The following is a 25644-nucleotide window of genomic DNA, read 5'->3' on the forward strand; positions in this document are numbered from 1 at the left end:
AATATAATTTACTATTATTTCTCGGTTACGTTTTTTCTTGTTCTTTACAAATTTCTGTGTGCCTGTCTTTTCCTCTTCGTAGTGGCTGTTGGATGCATATTACGTACGTATTGTGTTTTATTCGAGAAGGCGGCGGATAATTAGACGTGAGTTGTTTGTTACACCAGACGTAGATGAATGTAGAAGTAGAGAAAATATATGCGGAGCGCACGCCGTATGTACGAACACCATTGGAAGCTTCGTTTGTACATGCAAGCCCGAGTACACCGGCGACCCGCGCTCCCCCGACGGCTGCACAGATGTCGATGAGTGTTCTGTCCTCGAGCATCCTTGTGGCTCACAGGCACTTTGTGAAAACGCTTCTCCCGGATATAACTGTGTGTGTCCACAAGGATATAGAGCTAAACCGGACGCCAAAATAGCGTGCGAGCAGGTACGCAATGTTTAATAACTTTATGCTTGAATAAGAAATAATCTTTTAATAACTAATTTTTATATTTGGCAGGTCGACGTGAACATACTATGTAAATCAAACTTTGACTGCACAAATAATGCTGAATGTATTGACAATCAATGTTTTTGTAAAGAAGGATTCAACGCCAAAGGAGCTGTCTGCATCGATGTCGATGAATGTTCAAATGTATCAATTTGTGGAGAAAACAGTTTATGTGTCAACACGCTCGGTGGTTATAAATGCGAATGTGTCAATGGATTTGTTGGATCACCACCTACAATACCTTGCCGAGCTCCGTGTGATGATGTTAAATGCGGCGATCACTCATATTGTAAACCAAATGGCATAGAAGCTTATTGCGTGTGCGAAGAAGGCTGGACATTTATTCCTACAGATATATCAGCCGGTTGCGTGGATATCGACGAATGTGATGCGTCCGTGGGACCGGTAGGACGCTGTGGACCTAACGCACGTTGTACAAATACATTAGGAAGTTATTCTTGTCAATGTCCTGATGGATTTTCTGGTGATGCATTTAAAGAATGTTTCGATGTTGACGAATGTCAGACGGATGATGCATGTGGCGCAAACGCTGAGTGCATAAATAAACTGGGTACCTACGATTGCGAATGTCCGGAGGGTACTGTGCCCGACCCAGATCCACGCGTGAGATGTTCGGAAATTCTGACATGTAAAGGCGACAGTGATTGTCCAGGAAATTCTGTGTGCGATTCAAATGCTAGATGCGTATGTCCTGAACCTAACGTTGGTAATGATTGTCGTCGTAAGTATTTAATAACATGTTATTGTTCTTTGAGGCTTTTTTTTCTTTAAATTACTCCGTTAATTGCATTTTTTTACAGATCCGTGTGAGAGTTTGCAATGTGGAAGTAATTCAGAATGTTTATTAAATGACCAAATAGCGCAATGCACATGCCGCACCGGATTCAAAGGAGATCCAAACTCTCACGTTGGTTGTCAAGATGTTAACGATTGTGATGCGAACCCTTGTGCCTTTGGAGCTGTGTGTAAAAACCTTCCTGGACATTTTCAATGTGAATGTCCTGGTAGATTTGTTGGAGATCCTTACGTCGATGGATGCGTTTCGAGTAAACAGCCAAGCGAATGCAGTAATATTAATCCGTGCCCCCAGGGTGAAACATGTATCACTCATGATGGTGAAAACGTTTGTGTATGTTCGCAAGGTTTCACACGCAACAAAGAAACTGGGTTATGTGAAGATGTTAACGAATGTACTTTATACGGCCATTCACCTTGTGGATTTAACGCTATTTGCAAAAATTTACCTGGTAGCTATGAGTGCAAGTGTCCTACGGAATATAGTGGAAATCCTTACACTCTCTGTGAACTATGCGATGACGTCAGTTGTAGATGTCACCCACCATATAAAGTTGTCGACAACAACTGTGTGTTGTCGGATTGTGCAAAAGGAAACACATGTGGCAAAGGCGCAGAATGCATAATTATATCTGATACCGTAAGCTATTGTGCATGTCCTTCTGGTTTCTCACAAACTAGTGAAGGTGCTTGCGAAGACGTAAACGAATGTTTGTCTGGACAACCTGTTTGTGGTTTTGGAGCGGAATGTATTAATACTATGGGCTCATATAAATGCAAATGCCCACCAGGTTATGGCCAAGACACAATATCTGGTCATTGTACCATAAACCAAAAGAGATGTATAAGCGATTCCGACTGTTTCTCAAATGAAAAATGTATACAACCGGGACAATGTATTTGTCCACCACCTTTTTACTTAGACATTGAAGATGGCCAAAAATGTAAAAGTCCTTGTGAAAGATTCACTTGCGGCATTAACGCAAAATGTACGCCTAGCGATCCTCCAAAATGTATGTGTATGACGGGATATGAAGGAGACCCATACACTGGCTGCACCAATAGAAACGAATGCCATAGCTCTCCGTGTGGGTACGGTGCCATTTGTCATGATCAAAAAGGTGGATATCAGTGTGTATGTCCTGCGAACATGGTTGGGGATCCTTACAAAACAGGATGTATGTATTCATAAAAATTCTATTTCAATTGTCAAAAATATTGATATCCTAAATTGACTAAGTAACTTTATATTTTAGGTTCTTTTGGAATTGGTACATCACCAAAACAATTATGTAGTTCAGATAATGAATGTCCCAACAACCTAGCTTGTTTGAACCGCACTTGTTTGTCTCCGTGCTTAAGCGTCACTTGCGGTGCGAATGCTTTCTGTGAAGTGGACGATCATGCGGCCTGGTGCAGATGTAATCCAGGCTATACAAAGCCAGAAGGTGGCAAATGCATTTCTGGTAAGAAAATCATTTTAAAATAATTAGAAGTATATTCATTATGAAATCTTAAAATTGACTTATATTTTTAATGTTGTTTTAGGTTGCGATAACTATTCTTGTGGTACAGCCGCTCAATGTATAATATCGAAAAATGGTCCCACATGTGTTTGTCCCGAGGGCATGGTCGGAAATCCCTTTCCCGGAGGTGGTTGTAGAAGAGACGTATGTGGTCCTGGAATACCGTGCGAAGGTCCTTTCACATGCCTCGCGGGAAGATGTCGACAGCGCTGCGAAAATGTTGTTTGTGGCGTTGGAGCATCTTGCGACGAAGAGAGCGGCAGATGTGTTTGTAACGCATTCTTTGTAGGAAATCCTGATTTACTTTGTATGCCTCGTAAGTACTTTGAAAGTTTCTAATTGAAATATTTTAATTTAATTGCAGCAGGGACTAATCTTAATTTATTTTTCAGCTGTTGCTCCCCCTGCTTGTGATCCTGGTTGTAGTGAAAACGCTCATTGCGTTTACGGACCGATCAATTTATGTAAATGTGATAAAGGATATACTGGGAACCCGTACTCCAAATGTTTACCCAGAAGGCAAATAACTTGCGCAAAAACATCGTGCGGACTGAATGCAGTTTGTCAGCAAACTAAATCACATATCGAATGTCTTTGTCCTCCTGGTTACATTGGAAACCCAAATTTACAATGCATTGATATAGATGAATGCCAATCAAAGCCGTGCGGTGAAAATGCAATTTGTATAAACACTCCTGGCAGTTTCAGTTGTATTTGCAAAAGCCATCATTTCGGAAATCCATATGAGCTATGTACACAAGTAGCAATTTCAAAATGTGTCGAGGGAAATGTATGTACTTGTTCCCATAATAATACCTGCCCGGATGGCTTTTACTGTGAAAAATCTTTATGCGTCGACAAATGTCGCAAAACTGTATGTGGTCAAAATGCTATTTGTGAAGAAGGACAATGCGTGTGTCTTCCAGGATATATTGGAAATCCAAGTGATATACAACAGGGCTGTGCTTTTGATAGTAAGTGTGTAACTGACGGAGATTGCAAAGATAATGAAATTTGCTTTCAAATAAGTAGAAATGTACGTAAATGTGTCGACTCGTGCAGTAAATTACAATGTGGACCTAATTCTCTATGCGTTAGTGCAAATCATCAAGCCCATTGTATTTGTACAGAAGGCTACGTTGGGAAGCCTAATGATATTAAATCTGGTTGTCATTTGCAACAAAAGCCAAAAGAAGTTGAATGTAGCATAAATAGCGACTGCAAGGAGCCACAGGTATGCGTTCCTGTTGGGGGAATGATGAAATGTTTAGATCTTTGTACAACTGTCGCTTGTAGCGCCGATGAAATCTGTAATGTACTGAATAACACAGCACGATGTGATTGTAAAGAAGGCTATTTGTGGAACCCTGTTAGCTCCAGCTGTGAACAACCGTCGACACCAAGCTGCAGAAATGATAATGACTGTGATGACAATAAATCGTGTGAAAAAGACGTACTTGGTGTTAAAAAATGTGTAGATCATTGCTCAATATTTACATGTCCACAAAACTCGAAATGTGTTACCAGCAATCACAAAACGCAATGCCAATGCTTGGACGGTTATGTAGGAAATCCGAATGATCGTGACGGATGTATAGCGTTAGATAAAAACCAATGTACAGATGATGTGCAATGTAGAGAGAGTGAAATATGCAAAAATGTCGGAAATGTAAAGAAATGTGTGTCGGCATGCCAACAATTAATTTGTGGACCAAATGCGATTTGCATTACAAATAATCACGTAGCCAAATGCCAATGTCCATCAGGGCCCTATACAGGCAACGCCGATGACTTAGTAAAGGGATGCCAATCTGTTCCTTGTATTTATAACGCTGATTGCTTGTCACATGAATTGTGCAATCGTTTGACTCACACTTGTAATGGTGCATGCCGAAATGACTCCTGTGGCGATAACGCAGTGTGCATAGCCGAAGATCATAAAGTTAATTGTTTATGCCCTAATGGATATAAAGCATATCCTATCCCTGAGGTGAACTGTAGAAAAATAGAATTATGTAATCCTAACCCTTGTCACCCAACAGCTATATGTGAACCGGGGCTTTCATCGTACACCTGTAAATGTCCTGTTGGTTATGTTGGAGATCCAAAGAAAACAGGCTGTAAAAAGCAAAATCAATGCACAAACGGATATCAAGATTGTCCTCCTGAAGCAACTTGCGTAAACAACCGTTGCGTAAATCTGTGCGATGGCGCCTGTGGAACAAATTCTATTTGCAAAATTGTCAATAGAAAACCTATTTGTACGTGTGCCGATGGATATGAAAAATCTAAAAATGATAATTCTTGCAAGAAAAAATTGTTAGCATGCCTTAATGAAAATGACTGTGAAGGAGACACCTGCGTCAATGGACAATGTTTCGCGGCTTGTAAAAACTCTAGTCACTGCGATGCAGGTGATGCGTGCATTAAGAACTTGTGCATAACACAATGTAACACTCATACTCAGTGTGCGATCGGACAAGCCTGTGTTGGAGCGCAGTGCTTAATAGGATGTAGAAGCAACGATGATTGCATTGAAGATGAAGCATGCCTAAACAACAAATGTGTAAACCCTTGTCTTGGTGCGAGATCTTGTGGACCAAATGCTATTTGTTCTAGAGAAAATCATGCCGTTAAGTGTGAATGTCCTCCTGGATTTGAAGGAACACCATTACCACAGCAAGGGTGTGTCAGAAAACCTTCTACTTGTTCTCGGACTTCTAATTGTCCTCCGGATCATATGTGTATCGGAAACTTGTGCCAGGTTCCTTGTCAAGATAATACTGGATGTGCTATGGGCGAAAAATGCAGCGATAACATATGTCATAAAATATGCCATTCCAGTAGCAACTGCTTACACGGTGAGCATTGTAACTCTGGTGTATGTATTCCCGGTTGCAAGACTGATTCCGACTGCCTAAATAATCAAATTTGCCAGACAAAGGAATGTACATGTACAAGTGGATTTAAACTAGTTAATAACGAATGTGTAAATATAGATGAATGTGTCAATAATCCTTGCCACCCATCAGCACAATGTGTTGATTCCCAAGGCTCGTATAAGTGTGTATGTTCCACGGGATCGATAGGCGATCCTTATAACACTGGTTGCATGTTACCAAATCAATGCAGACGTGATTTACAATGCGAAGATTCTCTTGCATGTATAAAGGGAAAGTGCTCTAACCCCTGCGACAACAATGCCTGCGGAGTAAATGCTGTTTGTTCAGTAAACAGGCATCGTATGACATGCACCTGTGAAAAAGGATACTTAGGTAATCCTTTGGATAAAAAAATTGGTTGTTTCAAAGTTGAATGTGTAGATGACTTTGACTGCCCTAATGATAAAAGATGCAACACGAAAAACAACAAATGTACTGGTAAGTAATTTATTTTTCCTTTACGTATTTTAATTTTTAACAGTATCCATGATCTAACGTTTTTTTTTTATTTTGTAGATCAATGCGATGAGCCTGCATGTATTGGCGGAACATGTAAAATAGAAAACCATAAAGATTTGTGTTTATGTCCCAAAGGATTCGAGTTGTTAAATGGTGCTTGTACAGATATTAATGAATGTAGTAAAAATCCATGTCCACTAAATGCTGACTGCAAAAACAATCCAGGTTCATTTACATGCAGTTGTGTAAATGGCACAGTGTTAGATCTCAGTAATGGTAACTGTAAAATACCTGGTGAATGTTCATCCGACGATGATTGCTCGGACACAACTAAATGTGTCAAAGATCATTGCATAGATCCGTGCGACGACTCACCATGTGGTGATAATACAATATGTAGTGTTGTTAAACACCAACCTACTTGCGAATGCCAACCAAATAGTCAAGGAGATCCTTATAATAAATGTACTAAGTTCGAATGTACAAAGGATGCTGATTGTGCTTTTGAAGAAGCATGTGTTAACAACAAATGTAAAGACTCTTGTAGTATACCACGTGCATGTGGTAGGAATGCAGACTGTTATTCAAGAAATCACATTGGCCACTGTACTTGTTCATCAGGTTACACAGGAGATCCAGTTCTTGGTTGTGTTCCCCTTCAATATTGTGCTGACGATAGTAAATGTTCTTCTGGCACAAAATGTGTTGACAATTTATGCGTTGGTAAGTTTTCATATCCTGGTTAATGACGAATATAACATAAAAATGTCTTTCTTACCTGGTTTTTCTAATTTCAGGCGTTTGTAAAAATTCAAGGGATTGTTTAGATGGCCAAGTATGTATTCAAGATACATGTCGAGTAACTTGTTCGACAAATAATACATGTCCAGAATCTCAATTTTGTCTTAATAGTATATGCTCAAAAGAAATTCAATGCTTTTCCAATGATAACTGTAACGAAGACGAACAATGTGTTATTAACACTAATGGAATTGCACAGTGCGTCAACGTATGTGAAAATCATCCGTGCGGAAGACATGCTACATGTTTAGGGAAATCCCACGAACCAACATGTTCGTGTCAAAAAGAATTCTTCGGCGATCCGCTTCAAGGATGTAAAAAGAGAGAATGTACTAAAAATTCAGATTGTTCCGACGACAAAATTTGCCATGAAGATATGTGCAAAATAGCATGTCTGATACACAATGATTGTGGAGAGAATACTGTTTGTTCCTCAGAAAAGCACACACATGCATGTTATTGTCAACCTGGATATACTGGCGATCCTTTGAAGGGTTGTGCAGAAATAAACTGGTGTGCATCAAACCCATGTGGTAACGGTGCAGAATGTCGAAATACTAGAAATCAAGCTCAATGTATTTGTCCCGCTGGAACAGTAGGGAATGCATATGAAGACGGTTGCCGTAAGGCTCCGGAGTGTAGATTCAACAGGGATTGTCCACCAGTAAGTCGGTGTACCGTTATTGATGGTACTCGTAAATGTACAGGTAAGATGAAGCATTTTTAAATATAAATAAATGTTTCTGTAGATTTGCATATGCATAACGGTATTTTTAAACGCGGAGCATTGTATTAATATATTTATGTTTCCTTGGATTTCAGATGCATGCGACAGTGTAAAATGTGGTCCTAACTCAGATTGTATCGCTACTAGACATACAGGCCAATGTAAATGTAAAAGTGGTTATGTAGGAAATGGAGCTAGCGAAAAGGGTTGCCGTCTGCGCGAAGTTACATGTAGAAGTAAAACAGATTGCAACAATGATCAATACTGTCATAAAGGATATTGCAAAGGTAAATAAGATTTCTCAATAATTAATTCAGAAGAATAAGAATTTCATCACAATGTTGCTTGATTGCATGAATTTTTAAGTGTTGAAAAATTAAAGGCATTGAAGGAACGATGTCGTGGGAAAAAGATTAAAAAAGGTAAGCTCTACTAATACCTTTATTTTTAGGTCTGTGTTTACTAGATGAGGAATGCAGATCCAACGAAAAATGTATAAACGGACAATGCTCCAATCCCTGCCAAATGGAGAAAACTTGTGGCCTGAATGCAGTTTGCAGAACCGACAATCATATAGTGCAATGTAGTTGTCCAAATAGCTTTACCGGAAATCAAGACGTTGAATGTGTTCGAAGTACGTAGTTTCTTTGTTTTAAATCGAAGGGTATTTTGAAACATTTTTGAACTATAGATGTAAAACCAAGTGTTTTTAGTGCCTAGATTATGCGGCGCTGCTGAGGAATGTGAAAATGGATTTATGTGTCACAATTCTATGTGTGTTCCCCGATGTCAAGCGGATGAAGAGTGTGCATTAAACGAAAGATGTTCAAAAGGAGTATGCTTATGTAAGTACTTTGTTTATTAAAAAAATGTTATTTGAAAAGCAATTGTGGACTTTTCGAACCTAGTTCTAAGCACATAAAGTATATTGAACCAACGGTATGTTTTTGTTAACAGTGACTTGTCGAGTGGATAACGACTGTTTCCTTGGGCATATATGTTTGGCAAACAATTGTCAATACGGTTGCAGACATGATGAAGATTGTGGCCCTGAAGAAATATGCAAGAATAACTATTGCCAGAATCCTTGTGCAGATGACAACAATCCCTGTGGTCCGAATGCATTATGCTCTGTTGTGGATAGAAAAGCTTCTTGTGCTTGTATAGATGGACTAATTCCAAACCCGACACCTAACATCGGTTGTGTTAGAACTCCTTCGGTGACTTGTCGTATGCATAAAGATTGCAGTGCAGGATGGCGTTGCGAGGATGATCGTTGTAGACCGGCGTGCACAGTTGATGGCTCAGAGTGTTTACAAGGGGAACGATGTGATTCAGGAGTGTGTAGATACGCTTGTACATCAGATGAACACTGTACCAATGATGAAATTTGTGATGGGCGATTATGTGTATTAGGATGCAGATCTAATTCTCAATGTTCCAGTAACCTCGCCTGTATATCAGGTCAATGCCTAGATCCGTGTACTGAGCCTGGTACGTGCGGTGCAAATGCCTTATGTGTAACAAAAGAGCACAAACCTACTTGCTCATGTCCTAAGACATTAACAGGAGATCCAAAAGCAGTGTGCAAAAGATTAAGCCTACCATGTGATTCTAATAAAAACTGTCCAAACGGACTTACTTGTTATGGAGATACCTGTCATCCCTCCTGTAGAAGGTTAGAATGTAATATTACAATAATTAGATATAATTATTGGTATTATGATGTAATATAATCTAATAATAAAACGGTTCACAAAGCACTATATGACTAATTTCATTTTATTTCAGTGACGGTGTTTGTTTATCAAACGAAAAATGCATCAGAGGAATTTGCAGGGTTGTGTGCAATAGTGATGGCGGATGCAATGATGGTCATATTTGTGAGAACAGAATATGTAAGCAAGGTTGTCGCGATGAAAATGCCTGTAATGATAATGAGGCTTGTATAGGCGGACAATGTAAAGGTAAGTTTACAGCTATCTGTTTTTATTCCATATACATTTTTCTATTGCTTTTTCTACAATACATGTTTTGAACTTTTTTTCAGATCCTTGTAAGGACACCAGAAGTTGTGGTATTTGTGCTGAATGCAAGGTTATCAATCATCGAGCACAGTGTAGCTGCTCAAGTAATTTTACGGGAAATCCATTAGTTGAATGCAAAAAGAAAAAAATACCATGTGACGGATTTTGTCCTTGTGATGATAGTGGATATTGTATTTCACTTTGTGAAGAAAATTCTGATTGCACTTGCAGTGAAAAATGTTTCAAAGGCGGATGTAGATCCGTATGTTCTATCAGAAACAGGTGTCCAGAAAGACAGATATGCCTACAAGGTGTCTGTATACCGGGATGTAATAACGATCGAGATTGTGGTGATGATATGTTATGTTCTATGAAACAATGTATTCCAGTCTGTCGGAAAGATTCCTGTGGCAAAAACGCACAGTGCATAGCGGCACGACATAGAGCAATTTGTAGTTGTGCCAGTGGATACTCGGGAGATCCATCAAAAGAGTGCAAATCATATGAATGTTTAAAGAACACTGATTGCGGTGCAGACGAACAGTGCACCTCGGAAGGAAAATGCAAGAACGTGTGCTTCGGCACCTGTGGGGTAAATGCTATCTGTCGTTCAGTCAATAAAACACCTCAGTGTTCCTGTCCTCCAAATTATGTAGGAAATCCAAAAATAGAATGCTCTAAGCCACCAGCGGGTAGCTGTTTACGTAACCCGTGTGGAGTTGACGCGCGGTGTCGCGATTTGGATGACGGCGGCTACGAGTGCACTTGCCCTCCGGGCTGTGCCGGCAACCCGCAGCGACAATGTTTCTGTGGAACTATGGCGCCGTGCGCACGTAAAATTTGCGGCGCTCATGCTGAGTGTCGAATAGGTTATAACGGACAACCTCATTGCTATTGTCCACGTAATTATCCGAAAGGAGATCCAAATATAGAATGTAAGTTGTTAATTTACAGTAAAAAAATTAAAAAAACCCTTTATTGGACAAAAAAAAAACATTTTAACAAAATCCATTGGGGCTCTGTCTCCTGAACTAATTAAAACAACTTTGTTTCAGGAGGCAGACAGTACAATATAAGACATACAAATTCAGACTTTTTTAATGAAAGCTTACATAATTTTTCAGGTATTCAGGAACGCAGCGTAGTTGATTGTAGAACAACAGGATGTGGCATAAACGGAGAGTGTTTAAGAGAAGGTGCTGAATTTGTTTGTCGTTGCATTCCCGGCACGGAAGGACAAGCTGACATCGAATGTCACACCAGTAAGTTAAAAGCTATTGTATCATAACCCTCTCGCCACTTGTAAAAATGCACGACAAAAGATTTATTCAATAAAAACTTTTGATAAGAATCATTCAGTGACCAGAATTATTACATATTGAAATTTTTTTACGCTTTAAACTTGAATGTGTTTACTGTAACAGTTTTGTAAATGTAAATTGGTATTGGTGAGGGATAGATATATGAGAAAGTACACGCAGTCTTGTTTAATGATTTTGAATAACTAGTGCCATTTTACTCTTTTATATGAAACTTGTTATTCTATTTATCTGAACTCCATTTAAATAAAGCGTATTGTACTACTTTGATATTCAAAGATGTCGGAATCTTTAAATACCAGTACTTTACACCTGGTAAATAATTGTGATTGATGTTAGTGGAAGCATTCTCACCGTTCGTGCTTGAATACAGTCAGTAACATTTTGTTCGGCTTCATGTACATATCGCTTGTATTATAATATTCCGTTATATATCTCTGATCATAAACTATCAGTTTCAAAAAGCATGCACTGTCTCGTGAGAAAGTTTCCTCTTCGTGGCTGAAGGTACAGCTCTCTCGACTTTGCTTTCTTCTTTCACATCTTCCTAGGTATCGAATGCACGAGTGACAAGGATTGCCCGGTAGACAAAGCGTGTTTGAGCTTGCACTGTGTCGACCCCTGCACAATACGAGGCGTGTGTGGTGAAGACGCGCTCTGCGTGTCTGTGATGCATCGAGCCCAGTGTTCATGTCCTCAATGCTACGTCGGGCAACCGCGCCTCGCGTGCCGTCTCGACCCCACTTGCAAGCCGACAGCCGATAGCCTAAACGCGACTATCACTTGTTCAGAAACGAAACCATGTCCACAAAAATTGGCATGCGATACAAATACAAACCAATGCCGCAATCCTTGCTTGGAATATCAGGACTGTAGACCAAATCAAAAATGTGAAGTTAGAAACCACCTGCCAGTTTGCGTATGCCGCAATGGCTTTGCCCTGAATGATAAAGGAGAACTTACATGTGCACCCGAACACGCTGAATGTACCAGAGACGAACAATGTCCATCCAATTCTGTTTGTCGCAATACCAAATGCGTAAATCCATGTTTAGCTTCACGAGAACCAATGTGTCCTCAAGGAAAACAGTGCGAAGTAGTAGAACATCGAGTTATGTGCGTCTGTGTCGAAGAATGTCATCCAACAGTGTCGATTTGCTTAAGAGACAATGGGTGTCCACAGAACTTGGCTTGCATTGATTTTCAATGTAAAGATCCATGCAAAGGTGCATGTGGTGATGCTCCATGTTCAGTAGAAGATCATCACCCAGTTTGCAAGTTTTGTCCTAGTGGATTTACTCACGACGAAAAGCATGGCTGCATTAAAGGTAATATTGCCGCTAGCAAAATGTTTCATATTCATAGAAATTCTATTAGTACTTTTCGTCTTGAATAAGTCTTAATATTTTTCTTCATATTGCAGGAAATATAGATCATTCCTACTTCATGCGGCTCTTTCTATCTGTTTCTTGTGTTTCTAGCATGTTATATTTCTTTTCCACAGTATGAACCTCCTCTATATCAGGTAGATTTTGATGCATGTTATTATTATGTGTGTAAATATTATTCATTTAAAAAGTAACTTTCACATTAGGGTGGCGGACGCGCTTGGGCACTTTATTCTAACGCTTTCAAACTCTGGCATGATATGAATTGCAACAAAACTGCCACGAGACAGAGTTTGCAACTATAGAATTTGATGCCTTTTGTGTTTTTGTTATATATACCTATATACGTATGCTGCGTGTGTTTATTTTATGTTGTTTGTTTTATAAACCTGTTATATATCCGTAGTTTGTATTTTGTGTTTATCTCGTACCTAAACTTATATATTTCTATATACTAGAAGTTTAGTGAATGTTTTAATAAATTTGCAATATTGAATTTTTAATGTTTCCAAAGTAATTTATCTCATTTAATATTGATGTTAAGAGTTTCTTTAAAATGTTTTAAATATACCAGTTATTGTGATTACATTTCAACCAATCTAACCTTTCTTTAGACTTATGTAAAGTATTTAGTGCATTGACTAATTAAATGTGCACAGCTTTAGAATGCGGTGCACACGAGCACTGCGCAGAGGGACTTGCTTGCGTGAGCGGCCGATGCGCGGACCCATGCGCCCACGGTAACCCCTGCGTCTCTGGCCAGCGCTGTGCCGTCGTCAACCATCAACCTGTTTGCTCAAAGGGTACGTCTTTATATTTCTTAATTACTTGTTATCAATCCAGTCAATAGTCCATCTTTAATAAATGGAAACTTTATGCCACCTACATAAGACCACTGACCCTGCCATGTCCAGGGGACAGGGTTCATTGAACTCTGACAGTTTTGGCCAGTTCTACAATGTAGGAACTCTACCTAACGGCAAATTGTAGTAGTCGCTATTGAAAAATAATACTAAAATGCAATATAGTACAGCCGCTGTATCAATTTATTACTTGAAATTAAAATTGCTTGAATATTTAGATATGATATGACATAAAAAGTATAATTTCCATTTATTTTTTATTCTATTAGTGTTATTTTGGGTACAATTTTTCATTCTGTTTTCATTGCAGTTTGCCAATGCCAGACAGCATCAGATTGCGCAAGATATCCAAATACGCGTTGTGATGGGTGCGTGTGCGTTACAGGTATGAGTATAAATTTATTATGTTAAAATATTTATTAAAATCCATCAGATTCACTTCAGATTCAAGTTGGTGAACAAGTTCCTCAGTAGGATCTTATATGACGAGATAACAATACTTAACTATTCTTTATTTATTTTATCTAGATACACCAACTACGAACTGCGCGCACTGTCGGCCAGGGGTCCCTTGCGACCCATTCTCTGGAGCTTGCATGGAAAGTGAGTACATAATATCTATATTCAATTATTCTTTTTAAATGTATTTTTTATGCTGATGCCTTCTGTGACTTAGCTATATGTTAGTTCATTCTGGCAAAACTTTGTCCGAACTTCGGTGTATTTACCCGATGAGACATTTATATTCGCAGACTTCTATTATAAAACTAGTATGTCTGCATTTACTCTTTACTACTCTGTGAATGGCAAAACTAACTCCAGATGAACTGGTCATTGCTACACATTTTAACGTACCATTTTGTCCGATAAAACGCCACAAAATACTGGCAAACTATCACGGCTGACCCGACAGACAACATAGTCTTTGTAGTAGATGCCATGTTAGACTTAAAGTTGACCAACTGTTTCGATATCTGCTGTAGAAATACTTCTTGGTTTAGGTTTTATAAGTCGTTATGTGTTTTTAGGGTAAAAGATTGTTATTGTAGGCTAACAAATACCCTGCTTCATAACTAACCAAATACCAGACATATTTACGAAATAGATATGTATCCTTGTTAATCTATCAAGAAACTTAAAAAACTGTTATCACTATTCTTCTTTTTCTACCTTAGTCTTATTCTCCTTCTATTTCTTGAGCTTGGATTGAAGAATTAAATGTTAATTCTGATTTAACTTTTTATCTCAAATTATTACAATTAATGAGTCTATTTCAATTTCTTAATTGAAATATTTTAATTCAAATTAATTTTTGTATATTTTATTAACATGTTTATTATTACGTTCCTATTAACAGATGATCGTCCTAAAAATGTCCCACTAACATACTCCGACATTACTACCACTGATTCTACACTGACAGATACAACAGTTGGACCAATACAAAATACTGTAGTGACATATTATGACCATGACTCTGTAAATAATAGGGAAACCACGACAGACGACAATCTATCAATAACGGACTCTAGTACTTCACAAACCTTTGAATATTCTATTGATACTGGAGATGTAACTACCGAAGTGAACACCAACGTTATCGGCACCTCGTCACAATCTATACATACCGATGAAAATATTGACGTATCCACGCTAAGAACTACATTTGGCACTTATACTTTAAGTAATATTAGTGAAAAAACGAAAACAATAAATACACAATTCAAAGACACAGAACAAAATATATCGATTCCAACAACGGAAAACGACAGTTCAACATATGATTACAACATTCATACAACAGAGCACGATGAAGTCACAAAAGAATTATTTAGCGAAACAACTAATCCCACAATTGCTTATGAACAAGACTCACAGACGATTTCTAATACTGATAGTGAAAAACAAAGTAAGTTAACAACCGAGTCACTGATAACTAATTTAAATGATACAGTAATTAATGATATAGAAGTTACCACACCGACAGTTTCCTCCTATACCGAATATAACAATAAGTATCAATCAACCTTAGATTCAGACGAACTTGTACAAAGTAGTAGTACAATTCATTCCGAGAGTACAGTTAAACCAATTTCTTTGCGCACGGAAACAAATGGTACACGAAAACAAGCTGGTGAAAAGCATAAAACACCTGAAAATCAAAGGAAGTTAAATAACAACTATACGGTTGACTCTGTACCTGTAGAATTAAAAGATAAAAAAGGAACTACGCAAAAACCCATTATTTCAACAAGTTATAGTGAAGTAACGCCAACATATACAGGTAAATTTACAAGTAGTTCTGATCCTATCCTTAAAAGTACAACAGAACAAGTGATAAAATCAGAATACATTAAAACAACACTGACAGATTTACCAAACAATACTAAATCCTTAGATGTTTTGGAAACCACTTCTCCAAATACAATCAATACTAAGGACAGTGAGACAGTTACTTCCCAGAAACCTTACGAATCTGTAACCACAACAACTATAGCGCCCAACGACGAAAATAAATCGACATTATTCCTGAAAGATAATGTATACACATCTTCGGAAAGTACGACCTTTGACAATCTTGTAACGGAAACTCCAACACAAACTACATTTATTGAATTTCCAATGAGTACTGATACATTTATAGATACCGACAAAAAGTTTACGGGATCAAACATAAATTATTCCGAAACTACAAAAAAAATTACTATACCTGTAACTGAAAGTGAAGATGTATCTGCTGAAACTATACAGACTTTCAAAAACACTATTGATGACCATGAAGAATTTACTTCGACACACTATTTTACTTTAACGACTTCGCAAAATGTTGATTTGCAAGATAAAAGTATGGAAACAACGACACATGTATACACATTGAAACCAACAATATCAACAGCGTATATTAAAGAAACTACGTTCAATCATGTAAATAAAGAAGAAAGTACCATAGCAACAACTACCGAGAAATTAACTCCTATGCCAAATGGTAATGAAAATATACAGAATAAGAATATCGATAGTTATCTTACTACTTTGGCAATTGATAATGCGGTCACTAACAAAGATGAATTTACATTAGATAATCGTTATTACGATTATACGAATAAATATAGCAAGGAGAAAGATAAAAACGAAGTAAATTATACGGAAACCATATATGACATTACTGAAAGAACTACACCAGTCATGGAATCGTCTACAGAAACGATAACTTCAACTAGTAATGAAGCTTATGAAACCGAACAATTTAAAACAGTTCCATCGGAAACTCCAGTTGATTACACTGAGCATGTAACTGATAGCCTAAATTTTAACGTGAATACGATTAATGAATATGAGAAAAGTGTATCTAAGGATGATTGGATGGATACAACGCCTTACCCATTATTAGATAAAAAAAGTAGCGAATCAGTGAGTACTGAATTTTCTACTAAAACTACAACATACTATCAACGTACTGATAAAATAACAAATGAATATAAATTTAATACACATACAGATATCTCAGATATCCCCACTAGCACTTCAAAACAAGAAACAATGCAAGAAAATATAATTTACTCTACAACTCCCACGCCTACACTTCACGCAGATACAATAAATAGAAAAGAAACAACAGTCGCTCCTACAAATGGTGATTTATATACCTTAGATAGTACTATCAGTACAAGAGAAAATGTAGTGACAACAGAGAGATCCGCTGAAGAGCAATATAATGTTAAGAAACCTTATGACGAATTTGAGAAAACATTTACATCGTCAAGTAAAGGTACAATCTCAGTTTTTGATTACGTTACTCTTACTACCGAAACATCGTCTTCAATATCACCTTTGGAACCTTTATCAAAAACAGTTTCAACAGAAGGAGAAACAACGACACACAAATTAAAAATTGAGGAAAAACCCGAAACGACATCACAAACATTTGAAACAGAGGATATCACTCATATGTCGTCATATGTTACTTCTGAGACTACGACTGGTATATTTCTGCAAACACAAAATGTTTTTGACAAAAATACCGAAGAAACACCATTAACGTCAACTACTATTGATTCATCAAATAGAGAAATGTATGAAAAAAGTACAAAATCGGATGAAACAACAACAACTACTTCCAATGAGTCTGAATATGTTAGCAATTCGCTGGAAACAATAAACGAAATTGTAACATCAGCTAGTTCCACTCAATCTACATCTTTTACAGACAATCAGTTTGTAACAACGGATAGAAATTATGAAAGTGATTTGCTGAATGCGTACACTACAAGTTCAGAATTTAATAAAACATATTTTAGTACAGAAGCCCCTACACCCATTACAACTTCAGATTTAAATAGACTTCAAGATGATAAAGTAAATGAAACAAGAACAAATTCAACTTCTCTTAGTGGCTTTTTAACAATTACAGATTCAAGTATTGCTAAAACAGATAAAAATGTGCCTACGATTTCTTTACAAGAAACTAAAAAGGACATTTATCTGACTACTGTTGATTTATCTACAACGGATAAAACCACATTTACTGCAGAATTAACGGAAACATCCACTTCGTCATACGAAGATTTATCAAGCACATCGACCAACGGCATATTGACGGGTAGTACAAACAGACATATAATTGATTATCAATCTACACCATCGGCAACGATGACAGATATAGAGAATAAATGGACATCAAATAGATATGACGAAACTACGAATACTGTAACTGACATTGAACAATTAAAAGTCATAGAGATATCAACTATTAGTAATTTGTTAGAAAATAGAACAACAAGTATGTTTGTTACTCCGAATAGTAATAAATTAAATCAGACGTCACCTGAAGGGAAAGCGAAAATTACTTTATTGCTAGAGGATACTACTGCAACACCACTAGAAAATCAATTTAAATCCACTACGGATAATGCAATGGAAACAGAATCATCTCCACATTTGACGCCAAGTTCAATGGTGGTCGCAACACAAATTACAATAAGAAATGACAACACACCGACTACTAACAAATACGTCGATTATTCATTCGCAGGATCCACTTTTCCTATATCACCAGAATATCAAACCGAAACTACTTCACATGAAATATTAACAGAAAAATCAAACATTGTATCTACAACTGTCATAACTAACGATAAAAATACACACGTAAAAGACACTACGCAGTTGCCACAAAGCGAAAACAAATTAAACTTTAATGAAATGTCTACACGTACCGACAATGAGGAGCCAAATAAAAAAAATGATCAATATGTATCGACAACAGAACCAACTTTCTATGACACAACTACATTAAAAGATACTACACATTATAATAGGCCTTTATCGACCGAAAACTATTTGTATTTTGAAAATACAGTAACATTCAAAACAAAAACAGAAGACGTTACCGATACGCCGTCTACAATAAACTTGAGTACTTTTGTATACGATGTAAACAATGTTGAAAAATCGAAACATACCGGAATGAGTTTCGAATCTACTGTTGAAAATGTAGCTACATTAGCCACAGAAAAGGATCTTAGTAAAATAAGGCACACTACTCCTACGGTATATTCTCAAACAGCCGGAAATACTGTCAGCAAAGTTACATCTGATAGGTCAGACGAAAATACAGATTTAACAACAGACAATTATTTAACTACGGGTCACAATTTTGTTCAACTAACCGCTAGAGACACAACATTAAACAATATAGCAACTACAAAACGCGGTGAATATGATCCTACATCTTTTGACTTGACAACTACAACAACTGAACAACGTCTAACCGAAACATCGTATATGCCCCCTAAATCCCAATCGACAACTGTGCCACCTGATCTGGCAAATACAATAACAGAATTTTCACCAGCAACATCAGAAGTATCATATACAACAATGGAAATGTTAACTGTGACTTCGGAACCTTTGGCTATTACGATTGCAAATCAAGTTACAGCCACGGGCTTATCGAAAACAGAAGTGTCAAATACAATATCGGAAAATTTACCTTCAACTTCAGAAATGCCAATTACAACATTAAATCTGTTAAATGTCACGTTATCGGAAAAACCGCCGACATCACCAACGTTACCGAGTATAACACCGGAACTGACGACGCCAACTTTAGAACCTTCACATACAACATCAGAAGCTCAAACTACTACATTAGGTCTGCTGAATACGATATCACAACTAGTAAATACAACATCTGAACTTCCAGTTCCTATATCAATACTTCCGAATACAACACCGGAAATACAGTCTATAACATCAGATCTGCCGAAACTAGAATTATCAAATACAATACCAGAACTCGCAGAGGTAACGTTGGGCCAGCTAAGTACAATATCAGAATTCGCGACAGCAACATCCGAACAACCAAGTACAATGCCCGAACAACCAAGTATAACATCGGAACTTGGAACGGCAACATCGGATCAAACAAGCACAATATCAGAACATGCGTCAGCAACATCGAAACCACCAAGTACAATAACCGAACACATGCTGATAACATCAGGACAACCACGTACAACATTGGAATTCGCAACGGCAATATCGGAACAACCACATACAACATCGGAACTTGCAACGGCGACATCGAAACAACCAAGTACAATACCGGAATACGTGACGATGACATCTGAACAACTACGTACAACATTGGAACTCGCAACTGCAATAACGGAACAACCACGTACAACATCGGAACTTGTAATGACAACATCGGAACCACCAAGTACAACATTAGAACTCGAATCTTCAACAGAAGGAACAATTCATACCACAACCTTAAAATCTCAATCAGAATCATTATTACACCAAACAACAACAGAAACGCCTCTAACTACATCAGATTCTTCCATAACGCGATTATTACATGAATATCCTTCCACTCTATCTGTCGATATAAATACTTCAATTGAAAATTTGTCATCCCGTAGGAAAGACTTAGATATACCCGCTTGGACTGACTCAACAATGTATAGTGAACAAACTTCTACAGAAACAACTATTATTTTCGACACGACTGACTTAACATCTAACACCCAATGTAAACTAAACACACAATGTATGACGCACGAAATGTGCTTGAACGGAGTATGTCAAAACCCGTGTGAGGTGACGCCGAGACCGTGTACAGTGAACTCTGCCTGTAAAGTTGTCAACCACGCAGCTGTTTGTATATGCGATGAAGCCGCTGGAGACTTCTGTGCCAGAGGTATGCTTTAATGTAAATTATTTTGCATACCGTGTAGAAAATGACAACCTGTATTCAAAAAGCCTGTCGATAGTCTGTATAGTCAATTTGTTTTTAAGAATAAGTATTGCGGCAGTTTTATCGGACAAATGTGTAAAAAGTTGTACAGATATTTCATTAATTTTAATACCTTTTTGTAAATACATAAATACTTAAGTAATAATTCTGCTTCCATCGTTACGTAACACACTAATTACTAATAACGTGTAAAATAATAGCACCACCGGGGACACCAAAAACACCGGAGCCATGTCATTCCGATCGTGACTGTATAGAAACAGAAGCCTGTTTTATGGGATGGTGCCAAAATCCTTGTGAATTTGACAAATGTGGCGTCGGTGCTAACTGTCAACCAGTAAAACAGAGGCCGATGTGTTCTTGTCCATCCGGATTCGAAGGAGATCCATCTGTTAAATGTTCGCCTAAAATATGTAAGCTAATTTGACTAATTTCATATAAGTTACTAATCATAATAGCTGACTAAAATATTGAATAACTTGTAACATAATTTGTTCTATTCACCTTTCATTCTGGAACAAATCAGAGATGTTTATTTATTCATATAGATTTTAAATTATTTTTTTTTGTGTTTCTGTCCATTAGGACATTATTAAAGAGACCACATTACAGTAAACAATAAACCAACCGAATACAAATGCATTTAAAATCTTATAGAGTCCGATTAACATTAAATCTCAAGAAACTGGAAGTCAGGATTGATGACGTAACAGTTAAATAAATTAAATTCACTAATTTATTTGACTTAGCAATTACTGAAATAGTAAATGTAAATTTTATAGTAACATACATTTACAGCGGGATTAAATATAATTCACAATATGGTTATCGGCGTCCACTTTCTAACAGTGGGCAGATTGCTATGAACTTTATGTTTTCAGACCGTTTTGATCCCAGATTTTTTTTCCACTTTTTTTTACCGATATGTAACATATAATTACTATTCTTTCCGCACAGTTGGTTGCACTCGCAATGAAGACTGTTCTTTGACCGAGGCCTGTATAAATAACGCATGTCAACACCCGTGTGCTATACATAATCCCTGTGCACCTAACGCAGTCTGTATAAACACCAACCACGGCTCCGATTGCAGCTGCATTGAAGGATTCCAGGGCAACGGCTACGTTGGATGTGCACCAGGTACGTAACTGATACTTTTTTATATTTTTCTCATGTCTGACTTCACAAAAAAAACTAATAACTTTATTTTTTTCTTAGTACGTAACCATTCTCAATCAGTGTGTCAGTACAATGAAGACTGCCCTCCAGAATTGCTTTGCGATAGAATGAATAGAGTCTGCATAAACCCCTGCGCTATGAACAAATGCGGTGACAATGCTGAATGTATCCCGGAAAACCACGGCGTACAGTGCAGATGTGGAGCCGGCTACACAGGAAACCCCTTTTTAGAATGCTACAAAGGTCACTAAATTGAGTTATACATACATTTTTTTTTACTTTTATTAAAATATTTAGTTCGCATAATTATTTTCTTATTACATTCCAGTACAAGGATGTCGATCTGATAACGAATGCCTGAACTCGGAAGCGTGTATCAACGGAAACTGTGGTTCTCCTTGTAAATGTGGTGTAAACGCTGTGTGTGACGTCTTGAATCATCGTGCATCTTGCAAATGCTTACCGGGATACACTGGTAATCCAGTTTTAGGTTGTGAACCACCATTGAATCCTTGCATACCTAACCCTTGTGGTATAAATGCATTATGTGAAAGCGACAATGGCAATCCTATATGTTTCTGTCCAAAAGGATTGACCGGTAATCCTTTCAAAAATTGCAGTAAGTTTTATCTCATTTATTAATTATTGCGTAGTACTTGATTGTCAATTTTAAACAAATAAAAATTGTGTTTAATTTATTGCAGTACCTGAAGGAAATGAATGTGAGCCTAATCCTTGCGGCCCTAACACCGGATGTCGGCTTATAGACAGCAAACCAGCCTGCTTCTGTTTACCTAATTACGAGGGCAATCCACCGCGACAACCGTGTAAACTCCCACAAAACCCTTGCAATCCGTCACCTTGTGGGCCTAACACGCAATGTACGGTTCTAACGAATGGATTCTCTAAATGCACATGTTTACCAGGATATGTCGAAAGTCCAAACACAGTTAGAGGATGTATCGAAGCGAGAAATCCGTGCGAACCGAACATGTGTGGCGAAGGGGCACGATGCGATCCAAACAGAGCTCCCGTTTGTTATTGTCCTGAAAATACAGTAGGCAATCCATACAAATCATGTAATCCTTATATTCATTCGAATATTCTTTGTCAACCCGGACCTTGTGGACAAAACGCCGAATGCTACGTTGCTGCAAATCGAGAAATGTGTTTCTGTAAAACTGGTTATACTGGAGATCCGTACATCGGCTGCGAGCCTCAGAGAAGTCAATGCATACCGAACCCTTGTGGCCCTCGTGGAATTTGCAGCATTAACTATGATGGCCAGGCTCTATGTACATGCGCCCCGGGTAGTACAGGAAATCCCTATGGTTTGGATGGCTGCATTTCACTTGAATGTGAGGTCGACGACGAATGTGCGCCTAATAAAGCGTGTATTGGCTTCTCTTGTCGCGACCCATGCCCTGGCGTATGTGGACTTAATGCTAAATGTCATGTAGAAACACACCGTCCCGTTTGTATTTGCGAAGAAGGTCTTATTGGGAATCCATTATTATGTTGTTTGCCACCCGAAGATCAAAAGTCGTTCCAACCTTGTGACAGAGCACAGTGTGGATTAAATGCTATCTGCCAAAACGTCGGAGATAAAGCTTTATGTTCGTGTCTTCCCGATTTGATCGGTGATCCAATTGTCGAATGCAAACCTGAATGCTTAATGAATTCTGATTGTCCGTCAAATGAGGCGTGTCTTAATCAAAGATGCGTCGACCCATGCTCTTTCAAAAATGTTTGCGGCATGAACGCATCATGTGTATGTACAGACCACACTGTATCATGTGTTTGTCCTGATGGATACATCGGTGATCCGAAGATTCAATGCGTCTATCGCCGTAAGTGCACCATTAAAAACCAAACGAGTTTGTAATTTAAACGATTACATTTTCTAATCCAGAACTTTTATTTCAGCTATTGTTATTTCACCAGATAATACTACAATAACACCATGTTCACCAAATCCCTGCGATTCAAATGCAGTATGTGATCCTTACGGCGACCAGGTCGCAATCTGTGTACCTTGTGTGGGATCTCAAGACTTAAGTAATCCAGCGTGTAGACCAGAATGTGTCCTCAGTTCTGACTGTCAATTTAACAAGGCTTGTTTAAGAAATAAATGTGTCGACCCATGTCCTGGATCATGCGGCGTAAACGCTGATTGTTTTGTATACCATCACGATCCTGTTTGCCGGTGTAGAGACGGATTCGGAGGAAACCCGTATGAACATTGCATACCAACTACTAGTCGTGAGTATCATAATTACCGAAAAATAAAATAATAATTCAAGTTCAATTTATTAATTAGCTATTATTTCTTTACAGCTACTGTACATGAAACCTGTGACCACATCCGATGTGGTGATAACGCCGTATGTCAAGATGTAAATGGACTTCTCACGTGTCAATGTTTGCCAAACTTTTTCGGAAACCCATATCTGTCTTGTCGACCTGAATGTACTATTAATAGTGATTGTCCAACAAACGCGGCATGTTTGAATAACAAATGTAAATCACCTTGTAAAGACGTTTGTGGCACAGGCGCACTATGTGATACTGTCAACCATCATGCCGTATGTTACTGTGCACCGGGCCACACCGGAGATCCTTATGTTAGATGTCAAATGCCTGTGTCTGTGTCACCGCCGTTATCTGTCTGTGATCCTTCACCTTGTGGTCCATACAGCCGTTGTCTTGTATCGCCAACTGGTTCCGCGGTGTGTTCATGTTTGCCTGGTCACGTCGGAATGCCGCCTATGTGTCAGCCTGAGTGCGTTGGCAATTCCGATTGTTCACAAGAATTGACCTGTGTTAATCAAAAATGTATAAATCCTTGTCAAGGTAGCTGTGGTGTAGGTGCCACTTGCTTTGTAGTCAACCATAATCCACTATGCACTTGCGACACAGGAAAAACTGGAGATCCGTTCCTAGCATGTGGTGAAATAAATGAAGGTAAAACACCAACAAAACCACCTCCAGGAGATAACCCTTGCTTGCCTTCACCTTGTGGACCCAACTCTGTTTGTGAGATAAAATCCAATCATCCAGTATGTTCATGCCAGCCCAACTATTCTGGCACTCCGCCATACTGTAGACCAGAATGCATAATTAGCCAGGAGTGTCCTTCGAACCAAGCTTGTATTAATGAAAAATGTGTGGATCCATGCAAAAATGCATGCGGTAGTAATGCTAAATGTGATGTTGTAAATCATACACCACTATGTAGTTGCTTGGAAGGTTTCAAGGGAGACGCCTTTATTGGATGTGTAACCGTACCAAAAGAAGATGTAACTCCATGCAATCCTTCGCCTTGTGGAGAGAACACTTTATGCACAGTGGTCGGAAATACAGCCCGATGCTCTTGTATACCACCTAATATTGGAAATCCTTACGCGGGCGGATGTCGACCGGAGTGTTCTATGAATTCAGATTGTCCAAATAATCTGGCATGTTTGTCAAACCATTGTCGAGATCCTTGTAAGGATTTATGCGGAGTCAACACAGAGTGTTCTGTCACAAACCATGTTCCAGTGTGTACATGCTTTAAGGGATATGAAGGCGATCCATTTTCATCATGTCGCCAAATTGCTAAGACACGTAAGTACTAGCTTTTTTAATAACAATTATTATGGTAACTGAATAAAACAACAAATAATAAAAATAAAAGTTATCTATGTAAAGGTAGGTAAGGATTTTTATAAAACACTTTATTGTAATTTTGCAGCAGCACCAATAAATCCGTGCCTACCGTCGCCGTGCGGTCCAAACAGCGAATGTCACGTAGTGGGAGAGCGCGCGGCGTGCTCGTGCCGAGCCGGCTACCTC

The 25644-nt window shown here is 38.2% G+C and overlaps 1 protein-coding gene across 1 annotated transcript in view; it reads left to right on the forward strand.

Annotated features, from left to right (window-relative positions):
• The window catches only part of LOC106109156, a 93510-nt gene that overhangs the window by 15107 nt on the left and 52759 nt on the right, over window positions 1–25644 (forward strand). Inside the window, exons 9-34 of the mRNA XM_013290560.1 lie at window positions 168–433; window positions 506–1238; window positions 1318–2490; window positions 2569–2778; window positions 2861–3154; window positions 3231–6218; window positions 6297–6962; window positions 7037–7747; window positions 7863–8054; window positions 8219–8401; window positions 8481–8612; window positions 8725–9445; window positions 9559–9734; window positions 9818–10729; window positions 10919–11056; window positions 11665–12441; window positions 13161–13304; window positions 13675–13749; window positions 13893–13967; window positions 21586–21768; window positions 21847–22050; window positions 22136–22426; window positions 22512–23657; window positions 23734–24069; window positions 24145–25416; window positions 25544–25642. Coding sequence (XP_013146014.1) covers window positions 168–433; window positions 506–1238; window positions 1318–2490; window positions 2569–2778; window positions 2861–3154; window positions 3231–6218; window positions 6297–6962; window positions 7037–7747; window positions 7863–8054; window positions 8219–8401; window positions 8481–8612; window positions 8725–9445; window positions 9559–9734; window positions 9818–10729; window positions 10919–11056; window positions 11665–12441; window positions 13161–13304; window positions 13675–13749; window positions 13893–13967; window positions 21586–21768; window positions 21847–22050; window positions 22136–22426; window positions 22512–23657; window positions 23734–24069; window positions 24145–25416; window positions 25544–25642 — 14097 coding nt within the window. The remainder of the gene's footprint in view (window positions 1–167; window positions 434–505; window positions 1239–1317; window positions 2491–2568; window positions 2779–2860; window positions 3155–3230; window positions 6219–6296; window positions 6963–7036; window positions 7748–7862; window positions 8055–8218; window positions 8402–8480; window positions 8613–8724; window positions 9446–9558; window positions 9735–9817; window positions 10730–10918; window positions 11057–11664; window positions 12442–13160; window positions 13305–13674; window positions 13750–13892; window positions 13968–21585; window positions 21769–21846; window positions 22051–22135; window positions 22427–22511; window positions 23658–23733; window positions 24070–24144; window positions 25417–25543; window positions 25643–25644) is intronic.

This window comes from Papilio polytes, unplaced genomic scaffold (assembly GCF_000836215.1).
Source record: "Papilio polytes unplaced genomic scaffold, Ppol_1.0 DF821289.1, whole genome shotgun sequence".
Lineage (NCBI taxonomy): Eukaryota > Metazoa > Arthropoda > Insecta > Lepidoptera > Papilionidae > Papilio > Papilio polytes.